A 21,290-nucleotide genomic window follows, 5' to 3' on the forward strand; every position below is an offset into this window, starting at 1 on the left:
TCGCTTTGTTCAAGTGGACCAAGAAGATCGTACCTTAAAGACGGTCGTAACTCCCACACTTTAACACATACGACAATCGTTGCGCTGAGATCACTTTGTAGAACGGTGGTCAGGTTCTCAATATCGCTAAACCTTTTGGGATTTGTACATTTAGTGGCGATTAAAGAGTGGTGTGGCTGTGTGAGGTGCTGTTATTTAATACGCCTTCTATCCACCGTTGTGGTCATTGCGGGTTAAAAAGTGAGTGAGTGAGAACAAGAAGAATGTTCGTTAATACGTATATGACGATGACTATTACTGATTTCTTACTGATGCGGACGTCGAGTATTTGACTTTTGTCATATGTGGTTAATTAAAAATAAAACTAGTTTGGAGAGTGAGTGAGTGAGTGGGTATGATTTTACGCCGCTTTTAGCAATATTCCAGCAATATCACGGCGGGGGACACTAGAAATGGGCTTTACACATTGTACCCATGTCGGGAATCGAACCCGGGTCTTCGGCGTGACGAGCGAACGCTTCAACCACAAGGCTACCCGACCGCCCCTCATTGGTGACCGGGTAGAGGGTGCCATGACGTCAGGTTTTCTCGAAAGACACGGTAAATGAAAACGGTGCCATAACAAGAGGCGAGGTGAAATGGGGTTTAACGTCACGTCCAAGATTACTGCGCTTATATAGCGACGTGCATGTACGTGTTTGTGTTTGTGTGGCTGCTTGTACTAGTCCGGACTGATGCCGATTTATAGTGCTAGCTCACTGAGATACCATGCCGCAGTTTAACATGAATACCCCACTCAGACACAGTATACTGACTCCGAGCCGACCAGTCCTTGTTTTAGTCCCTTAATGCCGAGCGCCAGACAGGGTAACAACAAGAACTATCTTTTGGTATCATGCGGCCGGGGATCGAACCCCGGACCTTCCGCTCTCCGGGCGGACGCTCTACCATCAGACCACGGAGGCGGTCGACTTTGCAAGGTTTTCTCGAAGTACACGAAAAATGAACAACACTTCCTCCACAAACAGCCATACTGCAAACTTGACATTTCTCTCTCTCTGCAATTAACAAGTTAATAAAGCAATTAAGCAGTAGGCACTACTTTAGATTGACTCGATCAATTACAAATAATTGGCTTATATTAATCACTGGACTATTTCCGTAACAATGTAGAATAGCGTGACGACGGAGACAAATCAATGTAAGTTATGTCTACAGTGAAAGCGTTTAAGTGGAACACTTCGTATATAGATACTTTCCTGTGGTCCGGGCAAGCTCCCTGTATTATCAGCATTATTTTATATCTGATAAGTAGAACCCTTTCAGTAGACAATCAAGAAATATGTTACATAGTAAATTTGACTTGATACGTAGAATAGCAGTCGGTGTTGTTTTTAATGCATTAATGGGTGAGTATGATTTTACGCAGCTTTTAGCAATATTCCAGCAATTTCAAGGCATACCAGTATATTCGTTTGTGCAAGCTATTATCTCTTGAATATGAATAATTCTTCATACATTACCCAACATGTATGGTATTTGCGTTTCTTTTGGCGGTGAGTATATAATGATATCAACAACTGTGATAATAATGGCTGTTATCATCATCAAAAAGTTATCACGTGATCTGTCAAACACTTGCTGTTCGTGTTTTACGATTTACGCGATCATTATCAAACAATCGCATACCATAGTATCTAACAACGATCGCACGTTTCTACCCACCACAATCCAACGAGTTTTCGCGTTGCAGTCTACCGTAGATGAATATTAGGTCCACTGCAACCGAAGGCACAGCTACCAATACATCAGGAGGTATTTTGAAATATGTTGCAGGCATTGATTCCGCACGCCTGTCGCCACATCCACGAGCTGCACGTGGTGCACGTGCTACGTCACGACCCCCAGCTGTGACCAAATATGAACGACAGGTCGAGAGGCACCGATAACACACGGAAACATGGCTTCCTTGACGAGATATGTTCTGTTAGCTTATGTCATTACTGCGACATTTGTTCAAGTAAGTACATGTGTTATACATATAGATACATATACCGTTACCTTTAACCATTATGTTTGTACACGTATATATACTTATGATTAATATTGTGTGTTTTTTAAGCTAAAGTGAAAGGTCGACCATCAATCACCAAGTGTAACGTGTTTACTAATACACGCTGTCTCAAATATATATGTATATATAAATAAACAATATTATTATTATTAATATATATATATATATATATATATATATATATATATATATATATATATTTTGTTTATTTAAACGATCGCTAAAATCTAATTTAATAAAATCTGATTAATATCACTAATAGATTCCAAATAGCATTTGCGTTGCCCATAGATTAATTATATGTGGTTTGATATTATGAACTCTCTCTCTCTCTCTCTCTCTCTCTCTCTCTCTCTCTCTCTCTCTCCCTCCCTCCCTCAGGAAAAAGTATGGAAAGTGTACGTTATGATTTTTCCTCACCCAAATCGTAAATCGCAATTAAGTAGTCATCTATTTTAATTCTAACGGTTAAAAACTTTTAAATATTGGAGCGTCACTCGCAACGAGCCAACGTGGCAGACGCATGCCTGTCACAAACCCCATCGACTTGTTTACATTCAGACGTCATCGTCTTATCGACCCCACCACGAGAGGTGAGGGGAGACAATCTGAAATTCGCCTATAGTTGTTGGACATTTTTCACAAGAAGTCAACAGCATATATATATATACTACCAGTACAAAACATGTATTTTTAAAATACCTCTATTCCGTTCACCATTCAGAATTCGTTTGAATAAAAAGTCAAGTTATATAAGACATAGGTTTGTATAACGTGGCCTTTAAGCGTCGAGTAGTTAGGTCAACCGAGTGCGTTACCCTGCGCTGGGTCGGTTTCAATTGGGCGATCACTGTGTGGGTTTATTTGGCTGTGAAGTCCACTGATAAGGCATTTAACTTAGTTGACGCGAACAGTGATAGTGTTTACTGGAAAAGAGATACCAAGCAGTTTTTATTTTCTTGCGATGAATAAATACACGATGTACAGCCCTGATTTAATGATACACGTTGGATTTTTCAGCTTTATTTTATCATGACGGACAGGTCAAGATTGGGGATGGTTTGTTTGTTTGTTATTTAACGCCGCACTCAGCGATATTCCTGTTTTGTGGCGACGATCTGTAAATAATCGAGTCTGGACAAGACGATCCAGTTATTAGCATCACGAACATCGATCGACAGGCGGTCTGTATGAAATCGTAGTCAACCAATTGCAAGTCATCGACCCTTTACCACTGATCCCATTAGTCGCCTCTAATTACCGAAAACCACTAGCATAGATTGCTGAACACCTGTTCTAACTTGAAATATTACGGGACTCAAGATTTGGAGTCTGGGTAATAATGAACAAACATGTTGGCAGGACAGTTACAATTGGGAAGGTAATATTTTTACCTTTTTATGACAAAAAAATAAAAATGAGCATATTTTCATACCTGACTAAAAAGGTTATACTACCTCTCTCCGTCTTTTTATGTGTGTTATGGGGATATGGAGGGTTTGCAAATAATAATAATAATTTCTTATTCATGTTAACTTTCACAAGGAGAAATGGTTTTCTATAAACAAATCCCCCCCCTCCCCCCCCCCCCCCCCCCCCCCCCCCGGCATTGGTTTGGGTATTGAGCGGTAAGGAGAGGGGTGGGCCCGGGGTGCATTATCTTGAAACGGCAGCCACAACTCCCGTCCCCTCACAGCGTCCACTTCTGGCAAAGGTCAGTCGGTGCACGTGATACTTCAACAGTTTGTGCGTCATAATAACGACAAAACATTAACTGTGTCCGAACAAAATAGCTTTGAATGTCGAAGCAAACACTGAAACTCTCCTATTTGTTTGTACACGTGCAACGTGGTCTGTGTGTTACTGTTGTTAGGAAAACGTCATGCATAGATTGCGTACCCTGAAGTGAAAGGGAAGCTTCCTCACACAATGTCCCCAATTTAATTGGTTTTCTTATCTATCGATTCGTTCGTTATCTATCAATTTGTCAAAAGGGTTATTAATATGTCAAAATAGAATTCAAAAATAAACCGGATCGATTTTTTAAATTTGTGTTTTATTTCTTTTTATGGCACAATATTTCAGGTTTGGGTAACTGGTAGATGTAGAGTGCTTCTTCTTGAGCAGCAACGTCGATTTCAATTCAATTTGTAAAACAATGTATTCTGATGTCTCAAAGTTAGTTTTAGTTTATTTAGTTTTGGTCTGGTGGATAGGGCGTCTGCCATGAGAGCAGTTACATTCAGTTAACTCCCCTGCCACGGGAACACACACACACACACACACAAACACTCACTCACTCGCACGCACGCACGCAAACACACCTACACACACGCTCACTCACTCACTCACTCACTCACTCACGTGTATGTGCGTCACTATTTTAGCACCCTGAGATACCATGCCGCAGTTTAACATGAACAGTATACTCACTCCGAGCCGACCAGTCCTCCAGCCCCTTAATGCCGAGCGCCAGAGAGGGTAACACAAGTGCTATCTTTTAACGTCTTTTGGTATGACGCGACGGGAATGGAACCCACTAGACCACGGAGGCGGTCTTACTTCTCTAAGGGGTGGACCGGACGATATCCAGGTAGTCCTCTTTGTGAACGCGTTTTTACTGTCAGGATTTTATTGAAGACGAATACTATGCTGTCCCTCACACACACACACACACACACACACACACACACACACACACACACACATACACACTAGCACGCACGCACGCACGCACACACACACATATATATATATATATCATGAGAAAGTGTCTGTTTAAAAAATGTAGTAAGTTGTTACCTCCGTACTTTTACCGCTGTGTTTTTTCCAGCCATAAAAAGTGAATTTAATATTTCAAAACCTGCTTTAATATACCCCCAAATGAAGTGTAAATATGAACAATGCTGTTAAAATTAAAAGCATGTCAGATTTGATTGGTAATACTTTATTGTGTACATCATTTTATAGTTTGAACAAATGTGCAATTTATTAAATGTTATTATTTATTAAATGATTCAATCAGTTTACTGAAAACGCGTTCTATTTACACTGAACAAAATAAATAAATATTAATTTGGGATTTTCTTTTGTAGTGAAGACTAGGCACACACTTTCATAAAAAAATATCCCCGAAACTTTCATGACCCTAAACTGTTTGTTCAGTGTATATGTTTTGAGATGAGACTGATGCTTTGTATGTCAGTTCTCTACCTCTGGTAGAAGTCATTCAGAATAACGCATTCTAAGTAGGAAACAAGTCAGTGTCTGTAAATGTTAAATTCATAGGGTATGCGAAAGATGTGTCATGTATTAGACATTAGCTATTGAGTAGTGAGGTACAATAACCCGTGAAGATCCGGGGTAGAATAGGTCTTCATGATCAGCAACCAATGCTTGCTGTAAAAGGCGACTATGCTTGTAAGAGGCGACTAACGGGATCGGGTGGTCAGTCTAGCTGACTTGGTTGATGCATACCATCGTATCCCAATTGCGTAGATCGATGCTCATGATGTCAATGACTGGATTGTCTGGTCCAGACTCGTTTATTTACTAACCGGCGTTAAACAACAAACGGACAACGTTAATCAGGGTCATTCCGTTTACACATTACCCGATTTACGAATAATTGGTTTGGAATAATGACTTTATACAATACATAGACGTCAGTTGTGTTGTCCGGAGAGCAAGGTTTCCTGACTGTAGGGGTTTCTCTGTATAAAGACATGTTTGGTTGCCTGAAAAGTAAACCAGTAGCCAGGACAACTAAAGCGACATAAATACGTGCCAATGATTCGTCAATAATGAAATGTGTTTTCACTGGGACACGAAGCGTCCGGAATAACGGGGTTTCACTGTTCATGATTTATGTCCACGTGTGCTAAATTTTAAAATCTTCCTCTGCAGACCCACAGCGGGGAACCACAGTCTCTGTCACTGGTCCTCGGCAAAAAGTCCGGCGATGCAGAGGAGTTTATCCAGATAGTGCACCCGCCAGAGAGTATCGACAACAGCAGACTCCTTACAGTGGAGTACACGTGCAATTCAGACAGCACTGTGGCAGTGGAACTGTCGATTATGAAGGATAAATACCAACCAACGCTTATATACAGGAAATATTGGAAATGTGATGCAAGCCATTTTAATAGACGAAGGAAAGTGAAACTGAGGCTTGATGACGACTTGGGATTTAGACCTGGATATTTCAACAGACAGTTTTACTTTGGTTTAAAACCTCAACTGAGGGCGTTCATACTTCGGGATGTTGTAAAAAGTGTTGTTAAGTTCAAGACGATGCATTACGCGCACGCTGAAGCCAAGGTGTTGTATAATGTGTTTGTTACCTTGCCTTATTCTCGGCCCCGGAAGTTGCCCTACAAAGCCTGTGTACCCTGGTACTGGGAGACCTTACAACGAATACCTGCCTTGAATAACTTCGTGTGTCCTTTTGAACATGGTAAGTGAGTGAGTGAGTGAGTGAGTATGGTTTTACGCTGCCTTTAGCAATATTCCAGCAATATCACAGCGGGGGACATCAGAAATGGGCTTCACACATTGTACCCATGTGGGGAATCTTCGGTGTGCCAAGCAAACGCTTTAACCACTAGGCTACCCGACCGCCCACATGGTAAGTGTGTTGGGTGTAACGCCGCTTTCAATAGTATTCCAGTTATGTTTGTTTGTTTTTTGTTTTACGCCGTTTTAGCAATATTCAAGTTATATAACGGCGGTCTGGAAATCGAGTCTGCACCAGGAAACCCAGTGATTGATATCATGAGCATCGATCCACGCAATTGGAATACCATGACATGCATCAACCCAGTCAGCGAGCATGATCTCCTTTTAGGTGCCTCTTTCGGCAAAAAAGGGTCTATATAACGTGTAGAATAGTCTCTGAAACGTCTCCACAATTATTATAAAGAAGTTGACCTTTTCATAAAAAAATGAACCCGTGAAGATCCGGGATAGAATAGGTCTTCTGCAACCCATGCTTGCCCTTAAAGGCGACCAACGGGATCGGGCGGTCAGGCTCGCTGACTTAGTTGATAACATGACTGATGCTCATGATGTCAATCACTGGATTGTCTGGTCCAGACTCGATTATTTACAAATCGCCGCCATATAGCAGTGCGGCGTTAAACAAAAAAAATCACACAAACAAATATCACGATGTGAACATGGTAAGATATATCACACTTGCACTTAGAACAAGGTGATTTTCATATTTCTATTAATTAACTGCTTTTTATTGTTTTGCGGAATATTTTGGTCAATATGTCAAGAGGGATGGGTGAGGTGGTGAGATGTAAATTACTGCGGTTTTACGCTTTAATGTACCTAAATAGCGACGCGCGTGTGAGTGTATCTCTGTGTGTGGTTTACAAATGAAAGGGACTTTCTATTTCTTAAGATGTTGTTGTCTGAAGAAACTTTTTAAAAATTACTTACACAAATACGGACAAAGATACAGAGAAATATGATTTCTTATCAAGCAGAACATTTTTGTACTATACGTTATGGGGGCACGGGTGGCCCAGTCGTCTAAGGCGCCGCGATTCGCTGTGCAGAGTTGCGTCCCCTGGGCACGCCAGAAACCGATGATTGTGGATTCGAATCCCGGTTCGCCCCGATTATGTTTCTAGGTTTGTCAGCACAATACCCGTGCTCGTGGGTTTCACCGAAGTGGTAAACGTCTTAGACCTGCATCACTTCGGGCTTTCCTCCCACATTAAGCTGACACGCCGTGATATAACTTGAATACTGTTAAAAGCGGCGTTAAACCCAACTCACTCACTCACTATACGTTATTGTTTACATGTGTGTTGTATATTTCAGAGGTAGTCCCGTTAGTGAGCTACCCAGCCGTGTTTAGCGGTCTCCATTTCGGACACATGTATGTTGTATATTTCAGAGGTAGTCCCGTTAGTGAGCTACCCAGCCGTGTTTAGCGGTCTTCATTACGGAATATATAGGCGCTTCCCCAAGTACCAAGATCCAGGCCTTGAGAAGACCAGGAGGAAAACAATTGCAAACCCAGCGTAAGTGTTTTTGACGAAAGGTGAGGTGAAATTGGGGTTTAACGTCGCGTTCAAGATTGTTGCACTTATATAGACGTGCATGCACGTGTGTGGCTGCTTGTACTAGTCCTAACTAGTCCGGAAATACCGTTATAAAATAAGCGGTGTTAAATCAAACCCACACACTGTTGTGAAATAAGCGGTGTTAAATCAAACCCACACTCTGCTATAAAATAAGCGGGGTTTAAAACAAACCCACACTCTGTTATAATATAAGCGGTGTTAAATCAAACCCACACTCTGCTATAAAACAAGCGGGGTTTAAAACAAACCCACGCTCAAGATTTGTTATTAAATAAGCGTTGTTAAATCAAACCCACACTCTGTTGTGAAATAAGCGGTGTTAAATCAAACCCACACTCTAGATCTGTTATGAAATAAGCGGTGTTAAATCAAACCCACACTCTGTTGTGAAATAAGCGGTGTTAAATCAAACCCCCACTCTGTTATGAAATAAGCGTTGTTAAATCAAACCCACACTCTGTTGTGAAATAAGCGGTGTTAAATCAAACCCACACTCTAGATCTGTTATGAAATAAGCGGTGTTAAATCAAACCCACACTCTGTTATGAAATAAGCGGTGTTAAATCAAACCCACACTCTAGATCTGTTATGAAATAAGCGGTGTTAAATCAAACCCACACTCTGTTATGAAATAAGCGGTGTTAAATCAAACCCACACTCTGTTATGAAATAAGCGGTGTTAAATCAACCCACACTCTGTTATGAAATAAGCGGTGTTAAATCAACCCACACTCTGTTATGAAATAAGCGGTGTTAAATCAACCCACACTCTGTTATGAAATAAGCGGTGTTAAATCAAACCCACACTCTGTTATGAAATAAGCGGTGTTAAATGAAACCCACACTCTGTTATGTAATAAGCGGTGTTAAATCAACCCACACTCGTGTTGAACTGACAACAACCTTCCAGCTTCACCCTGTCCATGTGGATGTATATACTGGACTACTGCCCGGAGAAGAAAGGTCATCCCAACTTGGCGTGCGGCGTCTTCATCCACGTGTCCTGGAACAACCTGTACATGACTCCTATACTCCTGGTTGACCATGAAGGTAAGCAGGACTCTCTCTCTCTCTCTCTCTCTCTCTCTCTCTCTCTCTGTGTGTCTCTCTCTATCTCTGTCGCTCTCTCTCTCTCTCTCTGTGTCGCTCTGTCTCTCTCTCTCTCTGTCGCTGTCTCTCTCCCTCTCTCTCTTTCTCTCTCTCTCTCTTTCTCTTTCTCCCTCTCTCTCTCTCTCTCCTCTCTGTCGCTCTCTCTCTCTGTCTCTCTTCTCTCTCTCTCCCGTCTCTCTCTCTCGCTCTCTCTCTTCTCTCTGTCTCTCTCTCTCCTCTCTCTCTCCCTGTCTCTCTCTCGCTCTCTCTCTTCTCTCTGTGTCGCTCTCTCTCTCGCTCTGTCGCTCTCTCTCTCACTCTCTCTCTCACTCTCTCACTCCCTCTCTCTCCCTCTCTCTCTCTCTCTCTCTCTCTCATATATTAAAGGCACAGTAAAATTCTAACTCTCAGGAACAATATAGTAATAATTAAATAAGTGGAGTAAGATTTAAACGTCATAGCAATTGTGTTAAAGAAGTCTATACTGTATTCTGTCATCAGTCATTGTCATGAAAAAGTGAACCCGTGAAGATTGGGGTTAGAATAGGTCTTTAGCAACCCATGCTTGCCGTACAAGGCGACTATGTCTGTCGTAAGAGGGGACTAACGGGATCGGGTGGCCAGGCTCGCTGACTTGGTTGATACATGTCATCGTATTCCAATTGCGTAGATCAATGCTCATGATGTCAATATCTACAGGCCGCCTTTATGTAGCTGGAATATTGCTGAGTGCGGCTTTAGACAACAATCGACATCAACACATAAAAATATGTCTATGAAAATTCTTGAAGAAAATGATAAAACTTCAGAATGTTGAAAAAAAGGAGAAGTGTCAGGCACAAAAATTACATTGTTGCAAGGTGTTTTTCGTCCAAAAACATTCAGACTCATAGTTTAAATTGAGAAAATATCTGGTTTTGCAGCCAAAATATTTGATCTCCATACAAAATCCCATTCAACCCAGGTTCATCCCCGGCTATAATTTATCAGGGGCAGTGTTGATAAAGTGTTCACTCACGCTGAAGTCTCAGGTTCACGTTTCTGTATGGGTACGGTCAGTGTGATATTACTGGAAAGTTGTTGAATACTGGTTTAATCTCCCTCGCTCACTCATGTAATTTATCGTCAAGGTCACCCACGTGTTGAGGTCATTCTGAAGCGGAGGCGAGAGCATCATTCCATCAAGGTCAACTGGACCTTCCCCAAACATCAGTGGATCAGAGTCACCTTCGCCGTCAGTCAGAGCTCGGTATGTGAATACAAACTAATAAGGTGACTATGCTTGTCGTAAGAGAGGACTAACGGGATCGGGTGGTCAGGCTCGCTGACTTGGTTGATACATGTCATGGATCCCTATTGCGTGGATCGATGCTCATGATGTCGATCACTGGATTGTCTGGTCCAGACTCGATTATTTACAGACAGCCGTCAAATAGCTGGAATGGTGCTGTGTGCGGCATTAAACAACAAACGAACAAACAAACAAACAAACAAACAAACTAACTAACTAACTAACTAACTAACTAATAATCCGATGGTGATACGTTTTTTGTCAGGATTTATTTGGTTTATCAAATTGTGAGTCCTTTGGACTTTCAGTAATACTCCTAGACGTCATGTGGATGAATACTATATACTGTGGTACCAAGATGACTACCGTACAGACAAAAATAATACAATTCTGAAGCCTTGTGATTAAAATATACCCCTCAGGATCAACTTTTGACAGGCATGATCATATATTTCAATCTATCGACATTTTATGAGAATAAGTTTGGTAAGATCCGGGATAGAATAGGTCTTCAGCAATCCATGCTTGTCGTAAGAGGCGACTAACGGGATCAGGTGGTCAGGCTCGCTGACTTGGTTGATTCATGTCATCGTATCCAACTTGCGTGGATCGATGCTCATGATGTCAATCACTGGATTGTCTGGTCCAGACTCGATTATTTCCAGACCGCCGTCATGTAGCTGGAATATTGCGGAGTGCGTCGTTAAACAACAAAAAAACAAAACAAAGAAACAAAGAAACAAACAAAGCATAATGCCCCAAGCGGCGTGAAGCCTGACTCACTCACTCACTCACTCACTCACTCACTCACTCCTCCTGTTTCAGTGGAATCTGGCTGTTAATTACGGGGACAACTACAACCAAACTCTGGCGTCAGAATTCACGTAAGTTACATCAAGCGACCTCTACCGTTCCGGCGGTGCTTCGTTCATTCGGTGCTGAAGGAAATGGTTCATTACAACGTATGGGAACCTATGTTGTGTCTGGCAAACTCATAACCCATATATGCGATGAAGATGTTGCGAACTGATTTACTCAGTCCAACCATAAACACTACTCAAAAGAAGTTTCAGAACACCCAATTATTTCGCATTAACCCCCAAAAACCCCTGTTGTTTGATGAGGCGGTCGGGTAGCCTAGTGGTTAAGCGTTCGCTCGTCACGCCGAAGACCCGGGTTCGATTCCCGACATGGGTACAATGTGTGAAGCCCATTTCTGGTGTCCCCCGCCGTGATATTGCTGGAATATTGCTAAAAGCGGCGTAAAACCATACTCACTCACTCACTGTTGTTTGAGCGAGGCGACAAAATGGCGTCTGAAAAACATAGAAACCGTCACTAAGGAATGAGCTCGTGCACATCCCTTACCAAAATGGCGGAACGTCTCCGGTAAACTGCATCCTTGCCCCTATTACTATAACTAACCTGTCTTGCCAGGACAGATTAACTGTAGTAATCTGAAAGAATCAAGTGTTCTTTAAATTCTTTTGAGTAGTAAAGCATAGATCCGCTGTATTTCATGCCTTTCGTCAGTGCCGTCTTTCGTATCGCCTCACGACGAAGGCGCCGCGATTCGCTGTGAAAACATGGGTTGCTGAAGACCTATTCTAACCCGGATCTTTACGGGTTAAGTTTCTTATGAAATGCTTTGGAGCGTTGATCAACCACTGGTTTGTCGGACCTATCGTCGAATATTTACAGGACGCTGTAACATAACTGGCACACTGCTGAACGTGTCGTAATTAAAATAGTCAATCATCTGAGAAGAAAAATCAATCAAACAAACCACCAATCATACTAATGTATTCTCCAGAAAGCCGGTGTCAACCAAACAGTCAATCATACTAATGTATTCTCCAGAAAGCCAGTGTCAACCAAACAGTCAATCATACTATAATAATATATTCTCCAGAAAGCCGTGTCAACCACACAATAAAAATATGGCCGTTAACTTCACCCAAGTTATCTAAAAATATCCACAGGTACAACACTGAGATGTTGATGGATGACACTGAGGGAGACTTTATCGTCGGTGGCAACGACGCCCTCGTACCCAGCTTCGTCGGCTACGTTGGAAAAGCGACGTTCTACAGGCGGCGGGTACTTGAGCCCAGTAAGGTAACAGCTGAACTGTCGTGTGTGAGGTGGTGAGGTGAGGTGAGGTGAGGTGAAATGGGGTTTAACGTCGCATCCAAGATTATTGCAATTATATAGCGACGTGCATGTACGTGTGTGTGTTTGTGTGGCTGCTTGTAATAGCCCGGACTGATGCCGATTTATAGTGCTAGCTCACTGAGATACCATGCCGCTGTTTAACATGAATACCCCACTCAGAAACAGTATACTGACTAGCCCCTTAAAGCCGAGCGCCAGACAGGGCAACAACAAGTACCATATTCTAAAGTCTTTTGATATGACGCGGCCGGGGATCGAACCCCGGACCTTCCGCTCTCCGGGCGGACGCTCTACCACAAGACCACGTAGGCGGTCAACTGTTTTGTGTAACAAGGGCAGTGTTCATGTGTTGCAGCTGTTTGCAATAAGAAATAAAAGGGTCATTTCACGGACTTAAATAATGTAGGTCCGTGGTCATATTAAGGACAAGTACTACAAGGGAAACACCCCGGGAATTGTCCACACAGCCAATCTTTGATTTTGTCAAGTATTACTTTTTTTCGGTCGACACACTAGGACCGACACATGAACAGATGTTTTTTTTTGTTTTATTTGTTGTTTAACTCCGCACTCAGCAATATTCCAGCTATATGACGGCGGTCTGTAAATTATCGAGTCTGGACCAGACAATCCAGTGATTGACATCATGAACATCGATCAACGCAATTGGGATACGATGACATGCATAAACCAAGTCAGCGAGCCTGACCACCCGATCCCTTTAGTCGCCTCTTAAGACAAGCATAGTCGCCTTTTACGGCAAACATGAGCTGTTGAAGAACTTTTCTACCCCGGATCTTCACGGGTCACGTGAACAGATGTAAATTACAAGTAACAAGAAACAGCATTTTAAACAGAGTTGTTTTGAAAAAAATGTCTACTCATTTTATCTCCTCTCTAGATCCCCATGCCCAGTCCATATCACCCAATGTTCGCACTGGGTCTCACGCGGAGAGAGGTCAAATGTCAAACCTTCATGGCGTGGATCAGCCAACAGGAGAGGTTCTACCAACACCTGCTCGCAGAGAGGATTCTACAAAGTAAGCGTATTTCACAGGACAATAATATCCTTCTGTTTATAAATTCATGACAATTGTAATTATTCTTATATTTTAGTGGCTAGTGCTTTTTTGTGTCTCCATTTTTTAACAGACTAATAAATTTAACCTGTGGTTTTAAGTGACGTCAATACCATTTATCCCCGCTGTAATTTTCTTTTATTGCTGATATTGCAGATTTTGCGGGAATATTGCTAAAAGCGGCGTTAAACCATACTCACTCACTCTTTTATTGGAATGTTGGGTACTGGAACGCTTATGTTTATAAATTCAGTTGTATTGTTTCATTTCAGTGAGTAGAGCAACATGCAAAGCGCATGTTTGTGTTTTCAATACATTTAAGCATTATGTTTTTAAATCAACACTAGATACCCTAGTTGTCGTTATATTTTGTTTCTATGGGAAGGTTGGGTGCCGGCATTTTGTTTATATGGACATCCCAACAGGCGCTCCATTATTAAAACAAACGACTTTTCCTACATAATTTATTTAAAATATGTCCATCGAATTCGTTTTCCTCGGAGATGTTACGTCACAAAACTACCCTCCCATCCGAGAAGAAAAAAACAACCGTCCCTTACATATATCCTCCCTGAGCAGAGATGAAAACGTTAATATCTATTATAGTGATGGATGTAATACTCAGTTCAGGGACACATGTGTGCCATAACATAATGTTTACAACCGTAGTCTAAGGCCCCGCAAATCGGTTAGCAGAGTTGCGTCCCTTGGGCACGCCAGAAACCTATGAATGTGGGTTCGAATCCCGGTTCGCCCCGATTATGTTTCTAGGTTTGTCAGCCCCATACCCGTGCTCGTGGGTTTCACTTTAGGCTTTCCTGCCACATTAAACTGACACACCATGATATAAGTGGGATATTTTTCAAAGCCATGTTAAACCAAACTCGGGGCGGTCGGGTAGCTTAGTGGTTTAAGCGTTCGCTCGTCACGCCGAAGACCCGGGTTCGATTCCCGACATGGGTACAATGTGTGAAGCCCATTTCTGGTGTCCCCCGCCGTGATATTGCTGGAATATTGCTTAAAGCGGCTTAAAATCAAACTCGCTCACTCACTCACACTAAACCAAACTCACTCACTCGTTACAGCCGTAGTTAAATCACGCGTCCTAGAACCAACTCACCTCTTTTTATCTTATTTCAGACAAGTGTACAGATAAGATTTATGAGCTTTTCATCAAAAATGAAAACAGGCAATGTCCGACAATGTCAGCGTCCAAACCTAGGAAGTCCCACATCCTCAACACATTCATCCGACGCTCTGTCAATCAGGGGAGACAACTCGGGGAGCAGGGCTTCCATGGTGTCGCTGACGCCATATTCAACAAAGCCACGACCATCATAGTAAGTGTGTATTCTGTATGCAATTTATATGAAGACGGGACGGTAGGCGTTATTTGTTATAAATTAATCCTGGCTGAGGTGAGGTGAAAGGGGGTTTAACGTCGCGTCCAAGATTATATAGCGACGTGCATGTACGTGTGTGTGTTTGTGTGGCTGCTTGTACTAGTCCGGAGTGATGCCGATTTATAGTGCTAGCTCACTGAGATACCATGCCGCAGTTTAACATGAATACCCCACTCAGACACAGTATACGCGGCCTGGGATCGAACCTCGGACCTTCCGCTCTCCGGGCGGACGCTCTACCACTAGACCACGGAGGCGGTCAATCCTGGCTGAAAGAAGGCTTGTTATATTGTTTGTGATATATGATATTTACGCAGATTACGATACTTTGTGCCTGATATTGCATAAGAGTGTGATATGTGATGTGTGATTTTACACGATTCTGATGCGAGAAAATAACGTAATGCGTGATATTGACAAGCGTATGATGCGTAATATTTACATGAGTTGATATGTCATGTGTGCTATGTACAAGAGAGTGATATGTGATGCGTCATTTTTACAAGCGTGTGATGCGTAATATTTTCATGAACTGATAAGATTAGTGATGCGTGATATGTACAAGAGTGTGATCTGTGGTGCGTCATATTTACGAGAGTGTGATCTGTGGTGCGTCATATTTACGAGAGTGTGATCTGTGGTGCGTCATATTTACGAGAGTGTGATCTGTGGTGCGTCATATTTACGAGAGTGTGATCTGTGGTGCGTCATATTTACAAGAGTGTGATCTGTGGTGCGTCATATTTACGAGAGTGTGATCTGTGGTGCGTCATATTTACGAGAGTGTGATCTGTGGTGCGTCATATTTACAAGAGCGTGATCTGTGATGGGTCATATTTACAAGAGCGTGATCTGTGATGGGTCATATTTACAAGAGTGTGATCTGTGAAACGTCATATTTAAAAGAGCGTGATCTGTGAAACGTCATATTTACAAGAGTGTGATCTGTGGTGCGTCGTATTTACAAGAGAGTGATCTGTGATGCGTCGTATTTACTAGCAAAAGATGTGTGATGGGTCATATTTACAAGAGTGTGATCTGTGATGCGTCATATTTACAAGAGTGCGATATGTGATGCGTCATATTTACAAGAGTGTGATCTGTGAAACGTCATATTTACAAGAGAGTGATCTGTGATGCGTCGTATTTACAAGCGTGTGATATGTGATGCGTCATATTTAAAAGAGTGTGATATGTGATGCGTCATACTTAAAAGATTGTGATATGGGATGCGTCATATTCACAAGAGCGTGATCTGTGATGCGTCGTATTTACAAGAGTGTGATCTGTGATGCGTCGTATTTACAAGAGAGTGATCTGTGATGCGTCGTATTTACAAGAGTGTGATATGTGATGCGTCATATTTACAAGAGTGTGATCTGTGATGCGTCGTATTTACAAGAGTGTGATATGTGATGCGTCATATTTACAAGAGTGTGATCTGTGATGCGTCATATTTACAAGAGTGTGATATGTGATGCGTCATATTTACAAGAGTGTGATATGTGATGCGTCATATTTACAAGAGTGTGATCTGTGATGCGTCATATTTACAAGAGTGTGATATGTGATGCGTCATATTTACAAGAGTGTGATCTGTGATGCGTCGTATTTACAAGAGTGTGATATGTGATGCGTTATATTTACAAGAGTGTGATCTGTGATGCGTCGTATTTACAAGAGAGTGATGCGTGATCTAGACAAGCATGTGATGCGTGATATTTACATGAGTTGACAACTGATGCGTGATCTGTACAAGATTGTGATAAGTGATGCGTGATATTTAAGTCGTGATGTTTCTAGGAGGTGGACATCAAGCACATACCGGCCGCCCTCCCACTGCTGAGGCAGGCTGCTTGTCTCGGCAACTACGACGCCATGTACATGCTGTCCATCATCCTCAACAACGGCCTCATGACCAAAGCCGACGAGATTCAGGTGAACAAAAAAACTTGCAATAACTCTGAGTTTGGTTCAGTGACTTAGTATTTCTCAAAAACTAATTTCATTTACTGTTATTACTGGCAAAAACGTATACCCTTTGGATTTACCTGAATATTTTTAATACATGTAATACAAAATATTACAAAAGTGAGACTAACATCCAAGTTAACGAAACCTCTTTTTGTGTGTCGTAGGCTGTTTGCTTTCATTTTGAATTTTATCAGACAGAGTGATCCAATATCTTTTTAATTCAATCACAAACTTTTGGTTTAGGGACGATCCAACGGGAAAACCTGTTCCTTACTATGAAGAGCCTATTTTCGGGTGTCCACCGACGTAATATTGCCGGAATATTGCTAAAACGGTGTAAAACCATATTCACTCATTCACTCACTCACTCAATCACTCACTCACTTCGCCTGACACAAGTGAAAACATTGAACATGCACAAAACATGCAGAACGTACAATCCAAACGTTTGTTATCCTGTTTTCTACGGATAACAGGGGAGGTCAGGTAGCCTTGTGGTTGAAGCGTTCTCTCGTAACGCCGAAGACCCGGGTTCGATTCCCGACATGGGTACATTGTGTGAAGCCCATTTCGGGTGTCCCCCGTCGTGATATTGCTGGAATATTTCTAAAAGCGGCATAAAACCATACTCTTACTCACTCACCGTATATCATAAACAGCACTTTCTGTTGAACAAGTCGGCCGCACCTCATTACAAACACAATTTGTATCATTAGCAAACACACTTTATGACCCGGAAATGAAAGTATGTTTTTAAAATATTAGCATGACAAATTGAAACATATTGCATTGAGAAACTGGTACTTACATCCGACTGCAGATTTCAAACAAACTAATGTTAATCCCGCTTAGCTTAGCCTTATCTGACAATGAACGTTCACATACACACTTCCCCATCCTTACCCCCCCCCCCCCCCCCCCCCCACACACACACACACACCCGTGAAGATCCGGGTACTCACTGCTGCAATTACAATACTGCTACTGATGGTGGGATCCAAACTCACTCACTCCTGTAAGGCCTGTTGTAAAATCTTGGCACCTAATAAAATAAAATTATTATTAAAAAAACCAACTTGTGAAATATATAATAAAGTTAATTAAGGCCCATTAAAGTGCAAACTTTCCTTGCATTGAATTTGTTGCATCAGTATAGCAAAAGCATGCTCCGTCAAATTCTACAGCGAGACTTGTACATGTGTATGCCTTTGTGTCTGAGAGCGTTTGACAGGTGTTGCCAGTGATCGATACATTTCCCTAAATAGAGTCATTGATATTTTAACATCGCTTACATGGGTTCCATTGATCACAAAATCTATTTCGAAGCAGAATTCACAGATGTTCAGTCATTAATGGGAAGTATAGCGCTCGACCTTGTTCGATTATCATATCACACTCCGGCGCAGTGGTGACTCAGCATAAAACCGCTGCCACAGGCTAATTTGCATATCACGTGACCGGACTTTTCTCTTGTTTGTAGACAAACGCGCTTTTTCAGAAATCAGTATAGAACGGACTAATGCAAATAGTTGGGGGCGCTTAACATATTGTTTTGCATAATTATAAAGATATGCTACTACAACTGCGCCAGTGAATTTCAGGACAATATAGAATTATTTATACATCAAAGTGACCGTATCGCTAGCTCTCCGTTGGGCTTCGATGACAGCACGTGGAGCCGTACAACCAATGTAAACAGAGGATAACTACGCAAAAACAAGTAGATTTTCACGCATTAGGATACTTTCTAAATGAACGGTAACCATTCTTTAACATTTGTTTATGAAAATGTGTTGACTTGTCAAACATGAAACGGATGAAAAGCATATTCAATATCTTGAATGGACTGTGAAAGATGTGACGAATCGTCACATGGCGCTGGCCTGTGGCAGAGGTACTATGCTGGCTGGCTGCCGGCCGCATGGAACTCTGGGTAGGAGAGTGTTATCATATATAAGATATAAAAAAAAGTTCCTGCACGAATTCATGAGGACGAATTTGTATGAAAATAATATGAATTCTCACAAACAGCCTTATACCACAAATGGCGAAAATTAAAATTGTATCAAATAAAAAAATAATATACGCATTCGATAGTGTATAATCATTATGTTTCTTAAACTAAGAATAAACGTACTTTTCAACAAGATACTGACATGGCACACTTATCGTAAGACTTGTTTGTTTGTTGTTGAACGCTGCACTCAGCAATATTCCAACTACATGACGGCGGTCTGTAAATAATCGAGTCTGGACTAGACAATCCAGTGATTGACATCATGAACATCGATCTCCGCAGTTGGGATACGATGACATGCATCAATCAAGTCAGCGAGCCTGACCACCCTATCCCGTTAGTCGCCTCTTACGACAAGCATAGTCGCCTTTTACGGCAAGCATGGGTACTTTTCAGAGGACAAAACCGTAAGACCCGAGGCAAGGTTAACTGACAATAAACCGTCCAGTTTCCACCCTTGCCGAGTTAAATTTTGGCTGGACTAACGAGTCTATGCATAGTCCAATCAAAATCGCGTTACGAACTGGACATCCGGTTCGTCAACAACATGTATTGCAACGTGCAGATTTCGGTCGACTGATGTAAGACGCTGGCCGTTTCAGCGGCAACTGACTTAACACTATAATTATTTCAGGCGCAGGCCTACCTGATGCTGGGGGCTGTGGACAAACACCGGTTATCTACCTTGGCGCTCGGACACAAACATAGGAACGGCATAGATGGCGCCACGTATGACAAGGAGCAAGCTTACAGTAAGTCCTCTCCCAGGAGGAGAATCTTATTCATTGGTTCAGTAATATGGTCATGTTATGTACAAGTGTTTGAAATAGAACATTATAGCCAACTGCCAGGAACAGCTGAATTTAAAACACGCCCTGACTGAACCCCGCAGGCCCTGACTGATCTCTGCAGGCCCTGACTGAACTCTGCAGGCCCTGACTGAACTCTGCAGGCCCTGACTGAATTCTGCAGGCCCTGACTGAACTCTGCAGACCCTGACTGAACTCTGCAGGCCCTGACTGAACTATGCAGACCCTGACTGAACTCTGCAGGCCCTGACTGAACTATGTAGACCCTGACTGAACTCTGCAGGCCCTGACTGAACTCTGCAGACCCTGACTGAATTCTGCAGGCCCTGACTGAACTCTGCAGACCCTGACTGAACTCTGCAGGCCCTGACTGAACTATGTAGACCCTGACTGAACTCTGCAGGCCCTGACTGAACTCTGCAGACCCTGACTGAATTCTGCAGGCCCTGACTGAACTCTGCAGACCCTGACTGAACTCTGCAGGCCCTGACTGAACTATGTAGACCCTGACTGAACTCTGCAGGCCCTGACTGAACTCTGCAGGGGTCGGTCGGGTAGCCTAGTGGTTAAAGCGTTCGCTCGTCACGCCGAAGACCCGGGTTCGATTCCTGACATGGGTACAATGTTTTAAGCCCATTTGTGGCGTCCCCCGCCGTGATATTGTTGAAATATTGATAAAAGCGGCGTAAAACCATACTCACTCACTCACTCACACTGCAGACCCTGATTGAACTCTGTAGGCTATGACTGAACTCTGCAGGCTCTGACTGAACTCTACAGGCCTGACTGAACTCTGCATGCCCTGACTGAACGCTGCAGGTCCTGACTGAAATCTGCAGGCCCTGACTGAACTCTACAGGCCTGACAGAACTCAGCAGACCCTGACTGAACTATGCAGCCCCTGACAGAGTTCTACAGGCCCCGACTGAACTCTGCAGACCCTGACTGAACTATGCAGCCCCTGACTGAACTCTACAGGCCTGACTGAACTCTACATGCCCTGACTGAACGCTGCAGGTCCTGACTGAAATCTGCAGGCCCTGACTGAACTATGCAGCCCCTGACTGAACTCTACAGGCCTGACATGGGCGGATACAGCTTTTTTGAAAAGGGGGGGTGCACAATTAAGATCTATTTATTGTCCTTGGTGGTAATTTATACAGAAATAAAGATTTTTTTCGAAATAAAAAGGGGGGGGGGGGGTGGGGGGGTCGATTCCCGCCGTGATATCGCTGGAATATTTAATTGTATACAGCAGCGTAAAACCAAATTCACTCA

General features: G+C 42.6%; 1 protein-coding gene across 1 annotated transcript in view; it reads left to right on the forward strand.

Moving 5' to 3' along the window:
* Positions 1-1,681: 1,681 nt before the first annotated feature.
* LOC124132947 (protein sel-1 homolog 3-like) overlaps positions 1,682-21,290 on the forward strand; it is a 34,452-nt gene continuing 14,843 nt past the window's right edge. Inside the window, exons 1-11 of the mRNA XM_048398480.1 lie at positions 1,682-2,020; positions 5,981-6,530; positions 7,986-8,112; positions 9,086-9,225; positions 10,395-10,513; positions 11,381-11,439; positions 12,538-12,673; positions 13,632-13,770; positions 14,950-15,149; positions 17,016-17,150; positions 19,838-19,955. Of these exons, the coding sequence (XP_048254437.1) occupies positions 1,961-2,020; positions 5,981-6,530; positions 7,986-8,112; positions 9,086-9,225; positions 10,395-10,513; positions 11,381-11,439; positions 12,538-12,673; positions 13,632-13,770; positions 14,950-15,149; positions 17,016-17,150; positions 19,838-19,955 (1,783 nt within the window). The 5' untranslated portion in view covers positions 1,682-1,960. The remainder of the gene's footprint in view (positions 2,021-5,980; positions 6,531-7,985; positions 8,113-9,085; positions 9,226-10,394; positions 10,514-11,380; positions 11,440-12,537; positions 12,674-13,631; positions 13,771-14,949; positions 15,150-17,015; positions 17,151-19,837; positions 19,956-21,290) is intronic.

Source organism: Haliotis rufescens, unplaced genomic scaffold, assembly GCF_023055435.1.
Source record: "Haliotis rufescens isolate VD_foot unplaced genomic scaffold, xgHalRufe1.0.p SCAF_18, whole genome shotgun sequence".
Lineage (NCBI taxonomy): Eukaryota > Metazoa > Mollusca > Gastropoda > Lepetellida > Haliotidae > Haliotis > Haliotis rufescens.